Source organism: Myxocyprinus asiaticus, chromosome 27, assembly GCF_019703515.2.
Source record: "Myxocyprinus asiaticus isolate MX2 ecotype Aquarium Trade chromosome 27, UBuf_Myxa_2, whole genome shotgun sequence".
NCBI classification, from domain to species: Eukaryota; Metazoa; Chordata; class Actinopteri; order Cypriniformes; family Catostomidae; genus Myxocyprinus; species Myxocyprinus asiaticus.
In genome coordinates, this window is record NC_059370.1 from 34,879,970 (window position 1) to 34,903,963 (window position 23,994).

Sequence of the window (23,994 nt, forward strand, 5' to 3'; positions counted from 1 at the left end):
TTTATTCAGTTGTGTGCTGAATGGGATGCCAAAAAAAAAAAAAAAACATTGACAAGACCCACATCATGACCCACGAGCCTGTAAACGGGTTGATAATGTTTTGAGAATAAAACAAGTAAACTGGTCCACTTTACGGCCAACATTAAAATAAGCTTTTAGAATCTATTATTTCCGAATATTTTCTTTTACTATTAAACCAGACTCATGATGTAGAGCGTTAAATTGTATACTAAATTACCACTGCATTGAAGTATGGTCAAATAAACAATTAATAATGATACTCAGCCTTTATTCAGTTTTACTAACACATGATAGAAATGTAGCAGCAAAACTTCAAGCAATCCCAGAACGGTCCCATCAGTCTGTATACACTTCAGAAAATTGTGCATCATTCACTGAGTGCATGAATGCAATACTTCTGGCTTAAAAGATACAACTATGCAGACATTTTTATCTTCTCTCTTCCATGTTCTACTTAACGGCTGATGTGGCCACTGTACCAAAATAATTGCACACCCCTGCTCAGTTGAATATACAAGACTAATACTGTAAACTGGCAATCAGAATCCCAGCAAACACACAAAATCCCTGCATTAAAACTTAGAAACATGTATGATTTGCAGTAATTTTCAGCGAGAGATCATGTGGGGAAAAAAAAAACGAAGCAATAAATGTTTGTACATAAAAAACTTTTTATTTACGTTGTTTTAGTAGCATTTAAACATGGAACATATATATATATATATATATATATATATATATATATATATATATATATATATATATATATATATATATATATATATATATATACTGAGCTTAACTAGCTAACCTGAAACATTCCTTTAATTTTTTTTTATATTTATTTATTTTTTTACATTAATTGAATATATATATATATATATATATATTCAATTAATGTAAAAAAAAAAAATATAAAAAAAAATTAAAGGAATGTTCCAGGTTAGCTAGTTAAGCTCAGTCCACAGCATTTGTGGCATAATGTTGATTACCACAAAAATTAATTTAGACTTGCCCCTTTTCTAAAAAAAAAAAATAATCATAATAATAAAAAATAGGACTAAATAAAAAAATTAAAAAATCTGGGTAGTGAGGCACTTAATTTTCAAAATAGGCCTGTAGCTACAAGATGTAAACAATATGTGTGTGTTAACATGGTTTTAGTGTGATAAAATCACTTACTAACATTTTCTGTGTGTAATGTTATATGCAATTTTACAACTTCATTGCAATGACGAAATAACTCCAACGTTGGTGCAGTGCCGAATTTTGACTCCCTAGTATTTAGGGGTAGGTGTAGGGATGGGCCTTAGGGGTACGGACCAATGAGGTTAGGGTTTGGGGTGGGCTTTAAGGATAAGGGCCAATGAGGTAGCAGGAAATCAGAATCTAGCAACACAGCTAAATCCGGTAACCGCATAAGGCTGGTAAATCACTGATTTTATCACACTAAAATCATGTAAACACGTAATGTTTATGTCTGGTGACTATACTTTAGAAGCAGTGTGTATTTTCATGTTTATGGACGGTCCCGATTCACTTCCATTGTAAGTGCCTTGCTGTAGAATTTTTGCTTTTTTAAAATAAACAGGGACGAAACGGGCCCTAATCAACATTATGTTACAAATGCTGATGATTGAGCTTATCTTGAATTAGACCCGAGGCATGTTTTGTTGGTAACCTATTGTAGTAACCTAAGGTTGATTCAGACCTGTTCAGATTCAGATCCGCCAGCTGAGGAACCTGCCACTGGAGCTGCCATCTCAGTTCTACTCAGCTGTCAATGAGTCTGTCCTGTGTACATCTATAACTGTCTGGTTTGGTTCAGCCACCAAATCAGAAGGAAACTACAACAGACAGTCAGGACTACTGAGAGTATTACTGGTACCCCCCTGCCCACCCTCCGAGACCTGTATGTCTCCAGAGTGAGGAAATGTGGAGGTAGAATCACTTTGGACCCCACACACCCTGCCCACTCCCTTTTTGAACTGTTGCCCTCTGGCCTGCACTGAGTGCCTGGACAACCAGGCACAAGAACAGTTTTTACCCTCAGGCCATTTAACACATGAACAATTAAACTGCCTTCAGAACTCCCCCATAGTGCAATAATGTATAAATATGTAATGTACGTATGTAAATTCACTCATATTTAATTCAATAACTGTACATACCCCTACCTTGCACATACATTACCACTTGCACATGTACATATGCCATTCTATGTAATATGTCCTATTTTTTTTTGTATATCTATTTATACTCTTGTTTTATATTCTGTGTCTCACTGTTTCTCCTATCACCAAACAAAAAAAAAAAAAAAAAACATTCCTTGTGTACGTGAGCACACTTGGCATTATAGCTCATTCTGATTCTGATTAATTTGTTAGTTAAATCATTTTACTTTTTTCAGTGTATAGTTACTATAATAGGCTAAACACTTTAAGGTCCATTTACACTGTCCATTCGTGAACACTAATGTTAAGTGTCGTCCAGCTTTCTTTCCTTCTTTCTTTTTTTCTTTTTTACTTAATGGGCAACAAAAGGGGGTAAATAAGGAAAGGACTGGTAGGCCTGCCCTTCTCTGAATGGAGAAAAGAGCTTGAAGCCTATTAGTCATTAGTTGTGCTTTTGCAGAGGAGACAGACATTATCATTTGTTTTATCTCGAACGGTTAATGCTGCGGAGTAAATGGAGTCCATGTCTGCTCTGAGTTAGTGACACAATCTTCGTGACGGATAGAGCTGAAAACTTTTAATACACACATCCATGTTTTCTGTTACGTGAACCCGTTTAGTATAATTTGTCTTGTTTGATGCATTTCTAAATTAAATATTATGGCAGGCTACACGGTCTAGAGAAGAAGAGGCAAAGTCACAGATCTATCGCAAAGCAACTGCATCTGAAGTTTTGCCTTTCAACAGCGCATCTGGAACAGATAAAGAATTGGATAAGTGTTCTTGAAAACTTCCTGTAGGCCGACCTGTTTAGGAAATGATGGGGCAAAGGGGTGAGATGAGTGTTATCTAAATGAGTCTGCCTTCGTTCCTGCTCCAGTGATGAGAGCACACACCAACACACATTCTGGAAACAGGACCTGGGTCTTTCCGCCACTTTTCATCCCTGTCAATCACTTCCAAGTATAACACCTCCCTGATGGAATTCAGCTCATGTCAGGGGATCTGGGGATTTTTAATATTCACAATTTAAGGCAGTTGTGATTTATTTGGTTCACTGCATTCAATCAGAGACAATATCTATGTACTGTATAGGCCTATATTTTTCCTTCTCTTTATCATCTTCTTCTAAATATCAAGATAAAAAAATTCTTGTTATTTTTGAAACATTCACATATGTTTAATTTTCAAGTGTAGCCTACCTACTAAAAATTCGTTTTATAATTATTTATCATAACGATAATTCAAGTGTTATGTCATCTGACTGGGGTCTGTGAGTGGGGGACACATGTCCTCTAGAACCGCCTCTGGTTGGCAAGAAAATAAATAAATAAATAACTGGTTTGATTCAAGTCAAAAGTAGGCTATTATACACTGGCAGCCAAAAGTTTGGAATAATGTACAGATTTTGCTGTTTTGGAAGGAAATTGGAACTTTAATTCACCAAAGTGGCATTCAACTGATCACAAAGTATAGTCAGGACATTACTGATGTAAAAAACAGCACCATCACTATTTGAAAAAATAATTTTTTATCAAATCTAGACAGGCCCCATTTCCAGCAGCCATCACTCCAACACCTTATCCTTGAGTAATCATGCTAAATTGCTAATTTGGTACTAGAAAATCACTTGCCAAAACTATTTGGTTCGTTTAATGAAGCTTAACATTGTCTTTGTGTTTGAGTTGCCACAGTATGCAATAGACTGGCATGTCTTAAGGTCAATATTAGGTAAAAAATGGCAAAAAGAAACAGCTTTCTCTAGAAATTCATCAGTCAGTCATTGTTTTGAGGAATGAAGGCTATACAATGCTTGAAATTGCCAATAAACTGAAGATTTCATACAAAGGTGTACACTACAGTCTTCAAAGACAAAGGACAACTGGCTCTAACAAGGACAGAAAGAGATGTGGAAGGCCAGATGTACAACTAAACAAGAGGATAATGACATCAGAGCCTCTAGTTTGAGAAATAGACGCCTCACATGTCCTCAGCTGACAGCTTCATTGAATTCTACCCGCTCAACGCCAGTTTCATGTACAACAGTAAAGAGAAGACTCAGGGGTGCAGGCCTTGTGGGAAGAGTTGCAAAGAAAAAGCCACTTTTGAAACAGAAAAACAAAAAGAAAAGGTTAGAGTGGCCAAAAAAACACAGACATTGGACAACAGATAATTGGAAGAGTGTTAAGGATCTTAACCATATTGAGCTTTTGTGGGATCAGCTAGACTGTAAGGTGCGTGAGAAGTGCTCGACAAGACAGTCACATCTATGGCAAGTGCTACAGGAAGCATGGGGTGAAATGTCACCTGAGTATCTGGACAAGCTGACAGTTAGAATGCCAAGGATCTGCAAAGCTGTTGTTGCTGCACATGGAGGATTTTTTGATGAGAACTCTTTGAAGTAGTTTAAGAAGTTCAGATTTATTTATTTTTGTTTTTTTCAAATTGTAAAAATAATTTTCACTTTATTAATGTCCTGACTATACATTGTGATCAGTTGAATGCCACTTTGGTGAATACAAGTACTAATTCCTTTCCATAAGAGCAAAATTTGTACATTATTCCAAACTTTTGGCCTCCAGTGTATGTCTGAATCTTTTTGACTACATTAGGTTACGTCAACAAAACTCAATTTAAAGGGTCAGGTCAAGTAGAAATACCTTCCCAATAGAAAAGCGAAAATTTTTAAGATCAGTCAACAGAATATGTGGCATAATGTTAATTACCATAAAAATAATGATAATAATAATTCGACTCCAGTTGGTAAAGGCACTTAAAATATAAGTGAATGGGGACAGTCCAAAAACACATTGTTTCCAGATAGCAAATTGATATGCCAGTTAAAATGACATAACACCTGAAATTCAAGGACACCTCACACTTCTTATATTTTCAGTTGCAATAAATGTAAATGTTTTTATGTGATCATCACGCTTTAAGAAAGCTAAGGTCACATTCTTATTTGTTTCCAACTTTCCATTAATTGATATTTAGCAACACTGGCATTAGTTGATCACCAGTAATTTATTTTGATAAGTTAATACAGCCCTCCCATAGACTATATCTTAAAAGGGCAGTAAGCTAAATATATAGGCTATATCACTCATGGCTATTGTACAACATAAGAGCCCATATAATAGATTTGCTTTTCTTCAAATTATTGCTTTAATTTTCATAAATTTACATCAAATTTATAGCTTGTTACTTTTAGGTAAAGATTGTGAGTTCATGCCAGAGATTTTATACAAACTCACATGACATCAGCATTTTCAGATAACCCTTTTCAATAACTGTCTCAGAAATTTGGCCAACTCCCTCATTGCTCCTCCACACATCCTCTCAAATGTTTGTACAAAGGATACAAAAACCTTTTAGGGTTAAAAGCTGATGTTGTGTGATGATGTATAGCCATTTTATCTAGTCATTAAATTATTATTATTTTTTAGTTAATTTAGGCTTAATACAGGAGTTACTCACCTATGCTAAGAAGTAAAGGAAAGTTTTTCAGAGGCATTATTTTAAAGAAGAGTGCATTACTGATTTGTCTCTGTATTTCTTTTAGTCTCGTGCTCATTTTGTGGTAATAGGCTATTTAGTCGTTCAAATAAGACCTGGAAGTCAGATTTAATTAAAACAATTTATTCAATAAGAAATAAGCTTCAAACCCACCAAACAGCTATTTTTGTTGTACATTACATGGCGTTTAATTCACCCAAAATCAAAACTACAAATTATTAACTAACTTCTGTCTGCATTATCGATGACATACGTTTAAATGATCATAAAGTAGCCTATGTACAGATCAGAATCAGATAATCTCTAAAACATTGCACGAGGGAGAAAGGGAAAATCATTACGGTGATTTGAAACCAGTGCCTCTTGTCATCACATCATTTGTCATCCATTTCTCAGGGAATAACAAGTTTCTTTGTCAACTCATGTTCAGAGCTTTGGCAGTGGATTAGTCGGGGGCAGAGAGTAACATGATTGCTCCCTATGGGAGCCAGATGACCTGTTTGTTGTGGATGTCTCGGTATAGTTTTGACTACTTGCTCACATTGAAACGATGTTCTATGCTCACATTTCAAAAAGCGTTTGTCGCTATATATATTAATCATAATTAAAGAGGACCTGCAGTTGTGCTCTCGAAATGCCGCTGGCTGTGGAGAAAGTCAGGGCCATTCCCTGGTTGGTAAATGGAGACCACATGCATTTTGTCCCATAACATAACCTTGAGACGTTTTTGTGGTAAACTGAGTGGATCAAACAATGTCTGCATGGTATATAAATAAGTCTAATACTGATTTGTTGAGTATCCTCGGTATGCTGCTTTGCTCATACATTTAGATCATTTCCAGGATCTTCCCTGGCAATACCAATAAGTTGATTTCACCTGTTAAATGAGACTTTGCCTACATTTCTACACAGATTTACACACATAAGAGTCGTTTTCGTAATCTGTCATTTTTCCTGAGTAGGTAAGGGCCCTCTGGTGGCTGATTGAACGGTACTGAGCGTTGTGTTACAACAGAGTAGCCAAGGTGAGAAAGTTTCTCCGTCTTTAATAAAGAATAATAAGGGAGAAGTTGAACAATGCAAATGTAATTGCCTAACATATGTTATGCCTTATTACTCTTTTGAAGTGTGCAAGAAAATATTATTCATATAATTATTTCCATAAATGTGTAGCTCAGTGTTTGCACTTAATGTTATTTTACATTTGTTCTCACTGTAACTTCAGAACGAGGCTCGAGGAATTGGCAAATCAACGAATCAACTTTAATAATAGAAGAAAGTACACAACTAATATGCTGACATGAGAGGTAACCAAAATTACCCATCACTTAAACTAGACATATACTGTATACAGTATACTGTATATGGCCTACATATATAGGGTTAGGGCCTATATATAGAATGAGCTTTATTGCCATGTTCTCACGTACACAAGGAATTTTTTTATTTGTATTTGTATTTATTTTTTTATTTTTTGCACACAGAACATTACAGTGAAACAGAATATAAAACAAGGTAAGAGTATAAATAACATACAAAAAACAGGACATATAACAGAATGGCATATATATTATGTACTAGTTGGCTAAAATATTTTCTTTCATGCACTGGCTCTCCCATAATTAATGATACTCAAAAATTATTAACTCTTCTTGGGAAATTTAATTTGCATAAAGTTAAAGTAATGTCTATTAAACCTTGTTTTAAATTATTTTGCATAGATTTGTAAATGTTTTATGACTCGGTGATTGCATTGACCAGTAATATAAAATCAACTAAAACATCTCAACATTTTTTATTATTTATTTTTTTTTACACTGTATGACTGTAAACAAGGAAAATGTGTAAATTTCAGTAATTTGTTTAATAAAATGTTTACACTGTATGACTGTAAATAAAGAAAAAATTCACTTTTAAATTCACATTAATATTCTATGCAAAATGTGAAGATCTGTTTTGCATCCCCTAATATGTTCATTATATTTATGTATGTTTCTTGCTAAATTAATAACAATAAAATTAAATAAAATAAATAATAAAATAAAATATTTCTTCCGCTAGAGGGCAGTAACGCAATAGTTTACATTAAAGAGCGAGGCTGTGCGAGAACAGAGCCTGATGGTGATTTTTACACTGATCCAAGCACGTTAAACCAAATTTAGAATTTGGAGATGATCATATTCTTCTAATAGTTACTATTTCTTGTTTTTAATTCTCCTACCATTGTTATGAATGAGTCTACAAGCTATTGGTCTTTTTTCATGATGATGCATCATTGCAATAAAAAATGAGCCAAAGACTTTCAGGGAAGAAAAAAAAACCTGTTTAAAAAAACAAAATATTTATTTTTATTTTTTATTTTTTATATTTAGCATCTTTCTCTATTTTATTTTTAAATGGAAAGTAGTGGTAACTTGGCAGTATCTTCACGGTGAAACAGCATAGAGACGTTATGATGTCTTTATTCATTATGAACTGTTTATGGCTGTTCCAGCCATCTCTGAAACTGGGCTCCGGAGATCTTTGGAAGCCTGACTACTCATCTGTGACTGCTTGACCAGATCACCCACACCTCAGCTCAGTAAATCCATCAGCATTCAGAATCTTTCATATATTAGGTGTAGTGCCCCAGCTTGAGAACCAGTTTGCCTGCTGCTCGACCGCAGCCACCAGGGCCTCATAAAGCTTGTTTATAGATTTTCAGCCCTATGACAGGAGAGACCAAGCCAGAGTGTAGGGGAGCTTGTTTATGGTGCGGTGGTCTCATTCCACTCGGGCGAGAAGGAGAGAGTGTTTTTCCCACTGCTGTGATGAGCTGAGTGCTTCTGCAGGAGGCTGGTGGAGGTGCCCGCTGCAGCTGCAGCTCAGCCTGGCGCCAGCCCCATGCCACACGCCTTGACAGCTTTATGTGTCTGTCAAGAGGAACACTCTTCAGATCATCAGAGCTGGCTTCAGCCAACGTGGACCTAACCAACATTAACGCTGTTTTTTCTTTTAGAGAAACCAGATTCTTAGAAATTCAGGGCTGTCTGGATTGAGTTTTTCTGTGATTAATATCTGTGTAGCATTATGTGGACTCATCACCTTCACTGTATAAATCAAGAGGCAGAAGTTCTTGTTTGCAAGGACAAGGTCTAGACTGTTTTTTGGTTGTTTACATTTATACATTTAGGCAGACACCTTTATCGAAAGTGACTTACAGTGCATTCAAGGTATACGTTTTATTAGTTTTTGTGTTCCCTGGGAATCAAACCCATTATATTGGCATTGCAAGCACCATGCTTTACCAGCTGAGCAACAGGAACCTGAGCTTATGTTAATTACAGGTCAATATAAATAAAGCTAAATGTTTATAAATAAACTCTTACTTTGCGTCTGAATATGCATACTTTCCTAATATATAGTATGCCAAATGTAGTATGGCTGCGAATGTGAATAATTCCCTATTATATACTGTAGTATGCCAAAAACAGTATGCCAATGGAGTAGGGTGTCCGAATCCTCAGTATTCATAAAAGAGAAGACAAGAACTACCAGGATGACCTACTACATCAGGCAAGATCCTGAAGCGTGCATCCACAGGACACTTTACTACCCCATTATCCCACAGGAGCTGAGAGCAAAGGCGGAGAACTGCGAGTCGTGCGGCTTTTCAACTATAAGTTGGACATATAGTACGAAAGTTGTACCTTGTGATTAAACTGTACTTGTTTAACAAAACCAGAGTAAATTATTTTTGCAATTGCTACTATGTCATATATTCAGGTCACGGGACATTGCTCACGTTCCCATATGACGTATGTCTGGGAATTTATACTCACCTGCAAACCTAAAGAACATACTTCTTTAACGGCCAGTACATGTAGTACATACTATGAAAGCAGTGCTGGGTAGTAACAGATTAAATGTAATCTGGATTATGTAATCAGATTACAAACATTGAATACTTGTGATTGGATTACATTAAATTTTATATTGTGTGTATTCAGATTATAGTTACAAGTCAATAGTGCATAATTTACTATTTATGCATTTAAATTTTATAAGAGCGGTCCATATTTAAAATATTTTAATTAACATCTAGCTATGTGTGCATACAGTATAGCTATGGGAATTGAAAGACTGCATTGCAAGTGCTTAATACAATCTACACACCAAACACTTGGTTTCTGTTTAAAATTTAGTTTCTAAATTAATGCACAAATAAATGTCAAACTGTTTGTATTTGCACCCTGCACTGAAAATAATGTACTTCAAACGTATGTTCTGGTCAAATGAAACTTTGTGCTTTCGCACCATGCAAATGTACATTATAGGCCCATGCTTCAGGATGGCAGAAAAAGTACCTGTTTTAGGGTAAGGCCACACCTTCTCCTAAATAATTATGAGGAGGTACAAACTGTACATATCTGCATCATATCCAGACATTCTCTCATAAATGATTTCAAATATGGATAATAAAAATTTCCTATTCCTAATCCCTGTTCCTAATTTCTTAAGTAATATTTCTTTTAAAAATAAAAAATACAAGCATGTTCTCATTTTCTATTTTGAGAAACATTGTAACAACACATTTTTTACTCAGCAACTGACAAATAACTAGTTTCAGTTTTGATTGGATGTTTACTAATGTTTAATGAAAGTATTGTTAATTGTTACTTAATACATATAAAATAATGATTAGATTTCCATCAAAATATGCAATGGGTATTCCAAAAGTAATCAGATTAGATTATGTAAAACATGCAATCTAAAAGATTACACAAGATTACAATTTGATTTGTGTAGTTTGCTATCAGTAACCAATTACATTTCAGAAGTAATCTACCCAGCACTGTGTGACAGTACACACATTTGAAAGCAACTTCAGAAAGTAGTTTTATGTGAAATGCATTTAATATTAGTAATTTTTGAAAGAGTTATAGTATTTAGTAACATTCAATAACTGAAACAGTGGTGCAATTGGGAAGATCTCCATTACTGAGCTGTTCAGGTTGTAGCCCAACCTGGAAGAGAATTTGCATTCTTGAGCCATGGGTACCCTCAGGATTTTCCAGTGGGTTTTTATAATGGCAGTTTTGCATTTATGAGTAAATTAATGTCTGTGGTAACCATTGCTTGAAGATGCTTGGACATTTTGTTCTAAAACAATTACACAGTGATACCTCAAATGTGAATTTTGAAGTTGCCGTGTTTTAGCAACATTGAAAGGGTGTAATTTATGTTGTAGAACAAAACGTCCTAACCCTAATCTGAAGTATCTTCAAGTAATATTTACCACAGACCTCATTTTACTCATAAATGGAAAAACCCCATTTTAAATACCCATAGGAAATTAGCCTTTTGGTGTTGCCTACAAATTGAAGTCACCACTGAACAGCTCTATTGTCTTAAATGTTTACATTTCATCTAAATTGGGTAATAAAATAATATTTACTGAAAATACAATCTAAGTTCTAACATTTCTTAATAATGGCCCAGTGACACAGTGGAAAAATAATCCAAAATGACACATCCGAGTAAGAAATTAACTTTAGTGTTTATTTTTTTAAAACAATTGGAACACATGCTATCTGTACAGAGATGGAAACCATTACTCCATTAAAATAGTTTTACACACATTTCCTTCCATTCTTGTGACAATTCCTAAATATATTTTCAAGGGTTAAACCCAAAGCTGATCACGTTTTGCCCACATGCTCACTGAAATACCTGAGTGACTTAAAATAATATGATTGGTCAAAGAATCTACTGTGATCTTTCGGCTAATGAATAGTACTATACAGGTCATTGCCTTTTTCTCAAACCAACAGTCAGCTCCAACCTTTGCATTAATTAACCAATCACGTGGCAAGGACCCCCAAAATCATCCCTAGCTATAGTAAACATAACCATTTCAATATTATTGTCAGTAAAACCCTGAGCTTCTTGTGTAGACTCAACCACGTTCCTGGATCTAAGGCCAGTCGGCTAGGGCTCCAGCTTCTAGCTCTTCTCAGTGGCTCTGGGATAAAACGGCTATTTTTTTATTTGGAAGCACCAGTGGCAGACCTGCTTTCCATGAGACACTGTGATCATAAGTTGTTCTTGTGTTGAACTAATCTGTTTGGGCGAAGCCCAACAATGTGTAGCATACACATTAAACTTAAGTGATATTATCAGGGCACTATTTCATACTGGGACATACTACAGCTTATATATATATTTCAACATATTTCTAAGCGCAAATCTGAATATAATGCCTTATGTAACTACATATAGATTCCCTTGGGGTGGCTGGTTTATCTATCTGCTCCGGTTCTTTAGTCTAATGTGGGGAAAATCCTCTATATTATATTCTCAAGGCACAATAAGCTTGTAACTAGACATTCTTTTGTATACATCACTTCTTTTTCTCTTCTAATAAGCACAAACCATCATATGTGCTAGACCTAGACTTCAGTCCTGAACAGCTTGTATCTAATAAAGTATTTCAAATAAAAATCACACACAAACATTTCTGATTTTGAAACAAATGAGTAAACAAACAAACATATCTTACATATCTACAGTGAGATGCATAATTGGTGCAATAATGTGACTAATACAACAGCAAGCGTTCTTGGAACTATATTACATATAGTATATCAGTACTGAATATGGAGGCTATATTTAGACATGTTTATATAAATATAGATAAACACAGATTTATATGTACATGTTTTATATTCAAACACTGCATATAGCATAAAATAAATAACAGAAGTGATTGAATCTTGAGGAGGATATGATTTGAGAAATAGAGATGCTGTATTAAAACACAAAATAAGCAATGGTGTACTCTTAAATCTATAAAATTAACAATCTGTCATAAAATCTGGAGTATCAAAAAAAAGATACACCACATGTACCCTGCAAAATGTACAGTCTTGGAGTGCTGGAATGACTGTTAAAGGTGTGTAGTGATGTGAGAAGTGGATGGGTTGAACTTGGAGGTCTGCTCTCATCATGCTCAGTCTGATAATTTGGGGATTGGTGTAATGGTGTCATGGTCAAGAAAGATGATCCTGTTATTTCACCTCCGAATGTCAGTGATCTTAGAGTCTTCCTGCTCGCCAACACCGGAATCTAAACTGGCAAGATGGGGACCTTGGCTCCGACTTCTCGTGTGGGAACTGAACCCACCCTTGCCAGGTTTGTCCTTGTCTCCTTGTCGAGTGCCTTTGGGGTGGTCTCCCTCTGAATGAGAGGGACGTCGTTCAAGGCCGCCTGCGGACCCTGATGCTGGAGCCGTGGTTATCGATGAACAGATACTCAGACTGTCGCACAGAGCGCCCCAGTTCTGCTCACACTGCAAACGTACGCTTCGAGTGATGGCTTCCTTCACCTCCTCTCCACAGCTCAGCAAGATGTTCACCAACTCTACATACGGCCTAAGAAAACGGGATAAGAGCAGTCAGTCATTGTAGATGTCGGGAACCGAGAACAGATTCTTTTTCAGAACTGGTTCAATTTTATTCAAAATACCAGAACCGAATGTTTTTTATGACTTTTGGTTCCGTTAACGGTTCTTGAACGTGCAACACTGTGCTAAAATACTACCACTCAGCAGCAGCGCTGCGCTGCTACTGAATCTACAACACAAAGTAAACAGCACAACCACTGAATCTACACGGCAAAACATTTAACGCTTTCTACCGAACAAATGACTTTTATCAGCCAGTTCTTTTTAGTCAAACCAAAACTTACTAAAACGTCATTCATTTAGAAATGAAATGAACAAAGAATTCAGAGTAATTACATGATGGTTGTCTGTCTATATGACAATGTGTGGTTAAAGATACACATGAGTTTGTTGTAATTAGTGGTATTTTATAAAAATGTATGAATGCATAAAATATCTTAAATAAAAGGTCTGTGTAATCACACCATTTTCAAGAATCTGTTCTGTTAAAAATATGAAATGATCATTTGGAATCATTTGGTAACAGTCTGATGAGGGCAGTACATTTTTTAAGAACTGCATTTCTTATTTCCAAATAATGGAAACCATTAATGGAGTTGAGGAAACGGAATCATTAAGAGGAATTGGAATCATTCATTTCTTCACAATTCCTGTCCCTAGTACTGGTGCGTAGGGCCCAATGATTTGGGCGATGCGGAAAACATGGATGAATGAATAAAAAGCCGTCATAAATTATTGTAAATGTCAGTTCTCTGCTTGTCATATTCAATTACTTTTTTTTTTTTTTAACAAAGTTATCCCCTTTTCTCCCAATTTGGAATGCCCAATTCCCACTACTTAGTAGGTCCTTGTGGTGGCGTGGTTACTCACCTCAATCCTGGTGGCGGAACACAAGTCTCAGTTGCCTCCGCTTCTGAGACCGTCAATCCACGCATCTTATCACCCTACTCTCCGCGATCTGCGCACAACGTGCCCCATTGAGAGCTAGAACCACTAATCGCAACCACGAGGAGGTTACCCCATATGACTCTAGCTACTGGGCCAATTTGGTTGCTTAGGAGACCTGGCTGGAGTCACTCAGCACACCCTGGATTCGAACTCGTGACTCCAGGGGTGGTAGTCAGCGTCAATACTCGCTGAGCTAACCAGGCCCCTCAATGACTGTTTTTGAATGGAGAGTAATGTTTGTGTCAGGGGGAGAATGGTAGCTACGGGGCTACATTCTCTAATAATGTTAGTGAAAAAACTCAAACTTGCTAAATCAGAGCAGAAGTGTTTCTATAAATGAGTACAGCAACTGTAAGTTCTGTTATCTTTCCATTTGATTAAAGGCAGATTTCATGAGGCCCTAGATACGTGGTGTACTAAAGCAGGGACCTCTGCTGCTCTACTTAAGAGCTCTGACTGTCTTCAGTCTTTAATTTCATTCCCTGTTGTCCTGTTTCACTGGCCAAAAAGCACCTATTGCTAACATGTGCTGCATCATAGGCCTGTGCTGTGCCAAATGAAAAGAGAGGTGCAAGCAAATGCAATGAAAGGTTATGTCACTCTACTGTGGTGGTGTGGACACACCAACCTTTCAGGAGACTGTACAAAGACATGTTTAATAGCTGCCCTTAACAGCCCTCAGTCCACACCTGAACTTTATTTAATCCCTGTGGCTGGATAAATAAATGCCACCAAACATTAACATTGTGCCTTTGCGGGAATTTTACGTACCTCCAAATGTACTTTCGAATGGAAAAGTACATTTACTGCTCGGAAAAAATGCAGCTAACCGAAAAACAAGACAATGGGATCACTTGAATGTCCACTTGATGTAACCAATTTGCATGTATTTAAAAAGCAACTCAGACCCTCTGTTTATTCAGTCCCCTGACTTGCAAAACATCTAACAATGCTGAAGTACACAAGCTGGAAACATATAGCATTTGAAGTAGTATGTGCAAACAAGAGCAGGGAGACAAATACGGAAAGCGGGCACCTACCCTTTAGGAAATAAGTCTTGGAAGTGTATCATCTCCACCATGACATTGACATTGTCTTTAGCAGCTGAGCAGAGGTTGTGTTTCATGTAGCATTCCCGTTGAAGCTGGAAGACCATCTCCTTAATGGTCAGGCATTTTCGGCTGATGCAGCTGAACTTGTGCCTTAAACCATGCGCCATGCACTTGAGTGCATCCTTGATGAAGGACTTGCCCTGCAAGCATTTAAGACAGTTTTGTTAGATCTGCAGCCACAAACCCTTAAAAAACAGTTGTTCTGCTCTGTTAAAGGGATAGTTCACCCCAAAACTTAAATTTTCTCTTAATTTACTCACCCTTATGCCATCTCAGATGTGTATGGTTTTCTTTCTTCTGCAAAACACAAACAAAGATTTTAAGAATTTTTCAGCTCTGTTGGTCCTCACAATGCAAGTGAATGGTGACCAGAACTTTGAAGGCACAAAAGGCAGTATAAAAGTAATCCATACGACTAAACTGGTTAAATCCATATCTTCTGAATTGATATAATAGGTGTGGGTGAGAAACAGATCAATATTTAAGTCATTTTTTACTGTAAATCTACACTTTCACTACCACATTCTGGTGTGAAAGTGACTTTCACATTCAGCCACTTAATGGTTGGGGCTGGTCAAAGGTGGAGATTGATAGTACAAAAGGACTTAAATATTGACCTGTTTCTCACCCATACCTATCATATTACTTCAGAAGATATGGATTTAACCACTGGAGTCATACGGATTACTTTTATGCCTCCTTTATGTAATTTTTGGACCTTCTGAGTCCTGGTCACCATTCAGTTGCATTGTGAGGACCAACAGAGCTGAGATATTCTTCTAAAAATCATAATTTGTATTCTGCAGAAGAAAGAGATATACAAATGGGATGGCATAAGGGTGAGTAAATGATGAGAATTTTCATTTTTGGGTGAAATATCCCTTTAAGATAACATGAACTAGCAAGGGCTGCATTTCCCAAAAGCATCGCAAACTTAAGTTGATCGTAGAGACAATTGATGCCAATGGTTTCTACGATCTACTCAGGCTTACAATGCTTTTGGGAAATGCAGCCAAGGTCTGTGCAACATAAGTCATTATACAGTATATGTTTTTTGGTTTTTTAATAGTTAAAAGTATTTGTTTCGGCAGTGCCCAAATTAAATATGCCGATTATGGAGCAGGTTGGAGGTCAATGTCAATGTTGGACGTCATTTTTTTTTTCCATTTCTTATGACCAATGATGTGCTGCCATTGAGAGTTGATCAATAATTTGATGAGAGAGTGAAGTACAAATTTTAGTCTGTTCAAAGTAATCCTATGGCTTCAGAAGACTTGGAATATAGTGCTTGGAATATTGTATCGATTATTTTCACAGTGATTTAGTGGTGCTTTCTGCCCTTTTTGGAGCTTGACAGCGGAAGTCAGTATTCACTTTCATTGAGCCCAGTCTTATGAAAAATATGCGACTGCGAAGAAAGTCATACAGGTCTGGAATGACATTAGTGTGAGTTAATAATAACAGAATTTTCATTTTTTGGCAGAACTAACCCCTTAAGGGAACCTCTCTGATTCTGCAGAGATCCACATCTTGAGACTGCGTTACAAGCTTTAAACCCAAATCCACCTGCACCTTGTGAAACAGGAGCTGCATAGGAGGCAGTGCCAGCTGGTTTAGCAGGCTGCAGGGTCATCCTCAGGCTGCATCAAAGGGACATGAACCCCGTGGGAGACTGGGGCAGCCATGTGTGGCGCAGTGCTTACCTGCGAGTCGAACTTGCCAGCATTGTGCAGGAAGGTCATGCAAATCTCCTGCAAGCCTCGGATTTCACAGGAGTTGTTCTCGAAACACTCGAACACACCACAGCCCACATCTCCTGCACTCACAAGACAGTGCTGGATCTCAGCTGTAGCCACAGATAGAGAAAGAAAGAGAATGCACATAATTTTGGAGTGCAATGGTTCTTGAAATACAGACCCCAATTAGTACTTGGTTTCGGATATCCTTTCCAAATCAAAATAGGCCCATTCTGCAGCAGGCCTATTCTCACATATGATTCCTGCTGTCGAAGCTTGAAAAAGAAATTAAGTTGGTTTAGAAATATACTGATGCAACCTTTTACATCATGCACACATGAATGCCAAAACCTATTTTCAGCATTTTTTCTCCTGAAGAACTGTATTTAGGGGACGGATTTAGCAGAGAGAGCACTGTGGTAATTAAGGTATGCTATTAAAGTCCATCAAACTGGGAGGCATCTTGGAGTGACTGCCTTAGATGTAGAAAAAGCAAGGTTAACTGTACTTTTTGTAGGGCAGAAAGAAATTGCTTTTACCTTGCTGCAGAGATTAGAAGTGAGTTTTTAACTGCTAACAAGGGCCATAGAGCTGAAAGGGTTGAAAACCTGAATATGAGTGAGTGTCATTCTCCCACAAATACAAATGTATCTGCAAATTCAACTGTAACTTTATGCTTATAAGTATAAAGGGTTTCATTGTAGGCCTTTTTCATTTTTAAAGAAGAGATATGTGAATGCAACGTTCAAGTGTATCATCTTTTAACTGCAACCCTTATTTATCAGTTGTACTTAATCACAAGGCATTTCAAGTATTAATGAAAACTAATTTGCTAAACTGCAGAGGTGCATTTCTCTATTTAGTGAACATGAGAACTATGACAGACATTAGATACATTATATAAATTAATTATGGCCACTTCAGGACTCATCACAAAAGAGTTTGACATGTGTCTTTTAGTCATGTCCTATACCAGGACAAAGGTGAGATAAAGGTTGCCTGCTTGTCCAAGGTGAGTCCAGATTTGAACTGTATTAATAAAACATTTTAGTTTGCAACCAGAGGGTAAATGAAAACATTATTTGAATGCATGGCGAATGGTTAATAAAATGTAATGTGATATTTAAACCCCATTATATCAGCAAAATGGCTTGTGAAAAATTAAACAGCTCTCTGAACTATTGCATTACAAATGACACCATTTTAAAACATATCTTGTTTCTAGGGTCATGCGATGGCTACTTCAGTTTTACATCAGTCAGTTTTTCTCTTCCCATTCATGGTATTATAAGGACTTTGCTGATCAAAATTAAATGCAACCTAATTGTTGGTCCATCTCTACATTCTGTGTGCCAGTCTTACTGTAGCCATGTTTCCACCCAAGTTGCGAATTTAATTAAAGGGTTAGTTCACCCAAAAATGAAAATCCTCTTATGATTTACTTACCTTTAAGCCATTCCAGATGTATATGACTTTCCTTCTTCAGCAGAACCGAAGTGAAGATTTTATAAGCAGATTTCAGCTCAGTTGGTCCATACAATGCATGTAAATGGGTGCCGTTAGGCTGCTGGCTGTTTGGTGGTCCAAAAGGCATATTTAGGCAGCATAAAATTAATCCACACGACTCCAGTCGATCAATTAATGTCTTGTGAAGCAAATCGATAGGTTTGTGTAAAAAATACATTGATAATTAAAACTTTATTAACTTTAAAAAAAATCACTTCCTGCCAGCAGTCGACGCATCAGTGACATAAGCGCAATGCCGTGTTCATGCGAGAAGTTGGAAGCATGCACTTTGTACACAACAGAGGAATGAACGTCACGCGAGAGTTAGTTCATTTCAAACACAAATACAGCATTGAGTGGAAGCAACGATCAATTTGCTACATAAGACATCAATTGATGACAGGAGTCGTGTGGATTAATTTTATGCTGCCTAAATATGCCTTTTGGACCATGCATTGTATAGACAAACTGAGCTGGAATCTGCTTATAAAAATCTTCATTTTGGTTCTGCTGAAGAAGGAAAGTCATACACATCTAGGATGGCTTAAAGTTAAGTAAATCATGAAAGAATTGTCATTTTTGGGTGAACTAACCCTTTAATGTGAAAAACTATAATATTGCACAAACCATGTGCGAATAAAGCTGCGTTTCCATCCCGTCTGTTCAAAAGAACAAAATCATCATTTTCAGAGAAACTGTAGCCACTGTGACTCTTTTATTAATAAAGTACTCGCGACTTAGAACACACAGACAAAACACTCTAAAGAGCTTTGTCTCATGTCTGGGAGCGACAGCGCGTCACACAGTTTGTGAGCACTGTGTGTGTGTGTGTGTGTGTGTGTGTGTGTGTGTGTGTGTGTGTTCCTCCATCCTTATGTCCTTATCTTGCAGATCTTTAAGATATTTTTCAAAAGTGTTAATAAACCTGCTCTTTGGCACAGTTCAAGTTTGTATTCGTTCTACAAACTCAAGGCTGTGGATTTTCTGTACACCGTTTTTCAGGATGACTAGAGCAACATTTCAGATGCGATGATTGGTCTTATGGTTACTCCAATTATAATCGAGTTATTCAGTCAAATGACTTTTTTTGTGCATCTTGTATTCCTAATAAATTTAACAGGGGTTTATTCGGTAAGTGTTTTTCCATCATAGTTTATGCGCATGTGTTCCTATCAAATAGAAACTGTATCCACCTCAAGTGAGCGCATACGGTTTTTTATGCACATGGAGATTTTATTTGCATCCTGGTGTTTCCATCCAGCATTTTTATGCACATAAAAATAAGTGGATGGAATCCCAGCTTTTGAAACACATCCCCAACAGGAAAAAGGTTAAGGCAATGCTAAATTGATGAGAATACTTTCATTTCAGACAAAGATTCCAGTTCATAAAGTATTCTTAAGGATTCTAACTTCAATAGTATTACTAAATATTCCAGTTTAGAGTATTCCTAAAGATTCTAAAAAAGAAACTCAGTGGAGGCGCTAAGGTAAAGTGAGCTGCTGCCTGCAGTGCTTGTGTTGGCATTTGTTGCGGGAATGGAGTTGGAATTACACAGCGGTGTGACCCACTGAGCCATGCTACTATACAAATCCACTATCAGCTGTCAATTATGGAGGGTAACATAACAAAGCTTAACAGCACAAGTCAAAATTATATGGATACACTGCCATATTAACATCTTTTATACATAAGCAATGTAAGTGAATAACCTTGCTCTCGTGTCGACATACCTCTAGTGCAACATGAAGAGCCATTGCATTACTCAAAAAAAATCCACATTACATGCTTAACTTGCTTGTCACAATGTTTCCGTTCAAATGTTGCATATGGATGCTCTGGATATATTTATCATGCAAACACTTTGCTGGGGAGTAATCTCCACTTAATTATAGTATACTCGCGGAGGACGTCGTATTTAAACTGAAATCCACTCTGCGCTCGCAAATAAGATGTACACACACGTATGTACGCACACACGAACCTGAAATGCCACCGTATACATTACCAATCTTTGCCTACCTTATGCCATGCTATTAATAGTTTACGAAGATACTGAATTTCTCTCCGTGTGTTCCGTATTTACGTGATATTACCTTCCTTTGTAATCGAAAAACGCAGCGCTGCGTATAACAAGATGTGAATTGGCAAGTTTTGCATTGTAATAGCTTGCGGAGCGCGCGGACAGGTCTGATAGGCGTAGCACGTGCCACTCCACACACATACACACACACAGGACTCGGTTCGGGCTTCAGAAGGCGTCTTAGGGGCCGTTCACACAGAACGCGTTTTTAAATGATTACATGCGCGCTGGACAGACGTCTTTGACCGTTAAGCCGCGTTTCGCTATTTTTTTAAGCGTCTAGTTGAAAAGAACTTCAACTTTTAAAAACGCGCCTCGAGACACCTGCGTTGTGATCGATTCCTTGTGCTGCGCCCGGCAAGAACGCAAAAAGCGCAATAACGCGTTCTATTCGAACGGCCCCTAATTAGTGTGAAAACCGCGTTCTGCACGTCCATTTTCTTACCTGTATTCTGCAAGGAGAGACGTCCTTTTTGATTCGCCGGTTTCTCGGGGTGACTCTCGTGAACGTCAACATTTTCCGTTCCTACCACTTCCCCCATGACCGAGACAAGCAGCAAGGCTAGTACAAATTTGATCAACATTTTTAGACTTGATGTAACAGTCAGTTGTCTCGATAAATAATAAATAGTAATCTGTCAACCCGGGATCTGATGTTGATACTGATCGAGGTGATTCAGAGAGAAAGAGTGAGAATGGCAACGGGATGGATGCTGGATATATTTCCCAGAGTCCGGGTGTCAATTTGGATGAAGGAGTTAAGCAGGTGTTGTTAGTCGTGCTTCCCGACCAATCAGAGACGCAGACCACCACGTCCAAGTTTTAGGGGTGTGTCTGGCGAAAGTTGTCCCTACTTGCCATAAACTAAGCTTGAAAAATGTGTTAGTGTGGGAGGGTATTTACTCTGTAAGTGCGTGGTATGAGGTTTCAGACTGGCTCTGCTCTAAGAACAACAGCATGTGAGTGAAGATAAGAGTCTTTAGCATGTCATAATTCAGCATGCATGTCTATTCACACTGTAAATGAGTAAATAGATGGGAGACTGTTCGGATGTTATGTATATTTATTGCACAAATCAAGAAGAAAATTATATTGAGCGTTTAGAATACATGTATTTCTAGGACTCGAGTCAGAAAGAGGACTCATGTCCCCTTTTGTCTACAGGGGTATTTCCGTGCATAGTAATACTGTTCTCTAACCCCCCCCCCCCCCCCATATTGTTGATTAACACCCCCCCCCCCCATATTGTTGATTAACAGTTTTTATAACAATTCATAGCAACATCAACATATTGTTGATTAATTGTTTATGGAAATACAGTGAGACAAGATACTCAAACCCATTCAAAAAAAAAAAAAAAAAAAAAATGCATGGACAATATTATGCTTGTTGCCTGAATATTGGTGACTGTAGCTGATGAATAATGCACTGCTGATAATGTGATTTTTTAAATTTTTTTACATATTTGAAAACAGTCACCAGAGCTAATTATATAGTTCCACTGTCACAATGTGCCATGTCCATGCTGTGCAGAAATCAGGACAAATTTGCTAATGGATGGCAGGGATTGCATCATTCAAACCACCCCCTCTAGGCAGCTGCCATACTCAGACAAAGCAGCACTAAAAGCATAGAGACATAGACATGTGTGCACATCTGACTCTGACACACAAATATACAGACACAGGGGCTAGGATATGGGGTCCTTCACCAAAAAGTTTACATATAGTTACAGGAGAAGTTAACTTTTATAGTGTGTTTAAACATGGTATCCATTTGAAACATTTTTGATTTGTCTGGTGTCTCTCTGGTCTCTTTGCAATCTGTTTCAGACTTTCTGTTGAGTCTTATTTCATATTGTTTCCAGCAAATTCTCCAATGAAGTCCATGTAGCAAATTTGTCCCATAACTGTGGTCAGATTTCACTAACCACCCATTCTAATTATGAAATTTGAAGAGAATTACACAGAACGTATCCAGCTTGATTTACTGACTTGGGATTCACTTCAAGTTGTGCAGATCCATCGCATGAGAGAAATATACAACTCAAATGGGATGCAGACCATCCTCAAGGCTCTGAGACTACTGAGAAACTGTGAACTGAATTGGTTTCTTGTGCAGCCACTCATAGGCAAAATAAAATACAAAATAAAAAACAGATGAACAGTGTTGAAGCTGGAGACAAATATTTGGTCAACACGTTCTCATGCTAAGAAGAGAATAAAACTGTCAAAGGTTTTAGAGGCTTTAAGCACTTCAAATGCTATTGTTGTAATTATTCACAACAGAAAGCCCATAAATACAACAATCTGGTAATTTAGCTCTCTAAGCATTGCTTTCCAGGAAATATTACAGAGAAATTATTTCAAGGCTTCGAGAGGCACTCAACCGGCAGTAACTTCTCTACACATAGTGAATCTATTACCTGAATGATGTTTAGCTACTGAAAAGCTACTTGATTTAAAAACTAGCAAAGATACAGTTGAAGTCAGAAGTTTACATACACCTTAGCCAAATACAAAACTCAGTTTTTCACAATTCCTGACATTTAATCATAGAAAACATTCCCTGTCTTAGGTCAGTTAGGATCACTACTTTGTTTTAAGAATGTGAAATGTCAGAATAATAGTAGAGAGAATGATTTATTTCAGCTTTTATTTCTTTCATCACATTCCCAGTGGGTCAGAAGATTACATACACTTTGTTAGTATTTGGTAGCATTGCCATTAAATTGTTTAACTTGGGTCAAACGTTTTGGATAGCCTTCCACAAGCTTCTCACAATAAGTTGCTGGAATTTTGGCCCATTCCTCCAGACAGAACTGGTGTAACTGAGTCAGGTTTGTAGGCCTCCTTGCTGGCACACGCTTTTTCAGTTCTGCCAACAAATTTTCTATCGGATTGAGGTCAGGGCTTTGTGATGGCCACTCCAATACCTAGACTTTGTTGTCCTTAAGCCATTTTGCCACAACTTTGGAGGGATGCTTGGAGTCATTGTCCATTTGGAAGACCCATTTGCGACCAAGCTTTAACTTCCAGGTTGATGTCTTGAGATGTTGCTTCAATATATCCACATAATTTTCCTTCCTCATGATGCCATCTATTTTGTGAAGTGCACCAGTCCCTCCTGCAGCAAAGCATCCCCACAACATGAGGCTGCCACCCTCATGCTTCACGGTTGGGATGATGTTCTTCGGCTTGTAAGCTCACCCTTTTTCCTCCAAACATAACAATGGTCATTATGGCCAAACAGTTTGGTTATTGTTTCATCAGACCAGAGGACATTTCTCCAAAAAGTAACATCTTTGGCTTTTTTTATGTGGTTTTGGAGCAGTGGCTTCTTCCTTGCTGAGCAGCCTTTCAGGTTATGTCGATCTAGGACTCATTTTACTGTGGATATAGATACTTGTCTACCTGTTTCCTCCAGTATCTTTACAAGGTCCTTTGCTTTTGTT

At 37.4% G+C, this 23,994-nt stretch overlaps 1 protein-coding gene across 1 annotated transcript; it reads right to left on the reverse strand.

The window, feature by feature from the left end:
* Positions 1-11,255: 11,255 nt before the first annotated feature.
* Positions 11,256-21,387, reverse strand: stc2a (stanniocalcin 2a). The gene is made up of 4 exons (XM_051657585.1): positions 20,986-21,387; positions 16,919-17,061; positions 15,144-15,355; positions 11,256-13,123 (listed from the first exon to the last, which is right to left on the reverse strand). Exons 1-4 carry the CDS (start codon positions 21,122-21,124, stop codon positions 12,766-12,768), a joined length of 852 nt encoding a protein of 283 aa, XP_051513545.1. The 5' UTR covers positions 21,125-21,387; the 3' UTR covers positions 11,256-12,765.
* Positions 21,388-23,994: the final 2,607 nt, after the last annotated feature.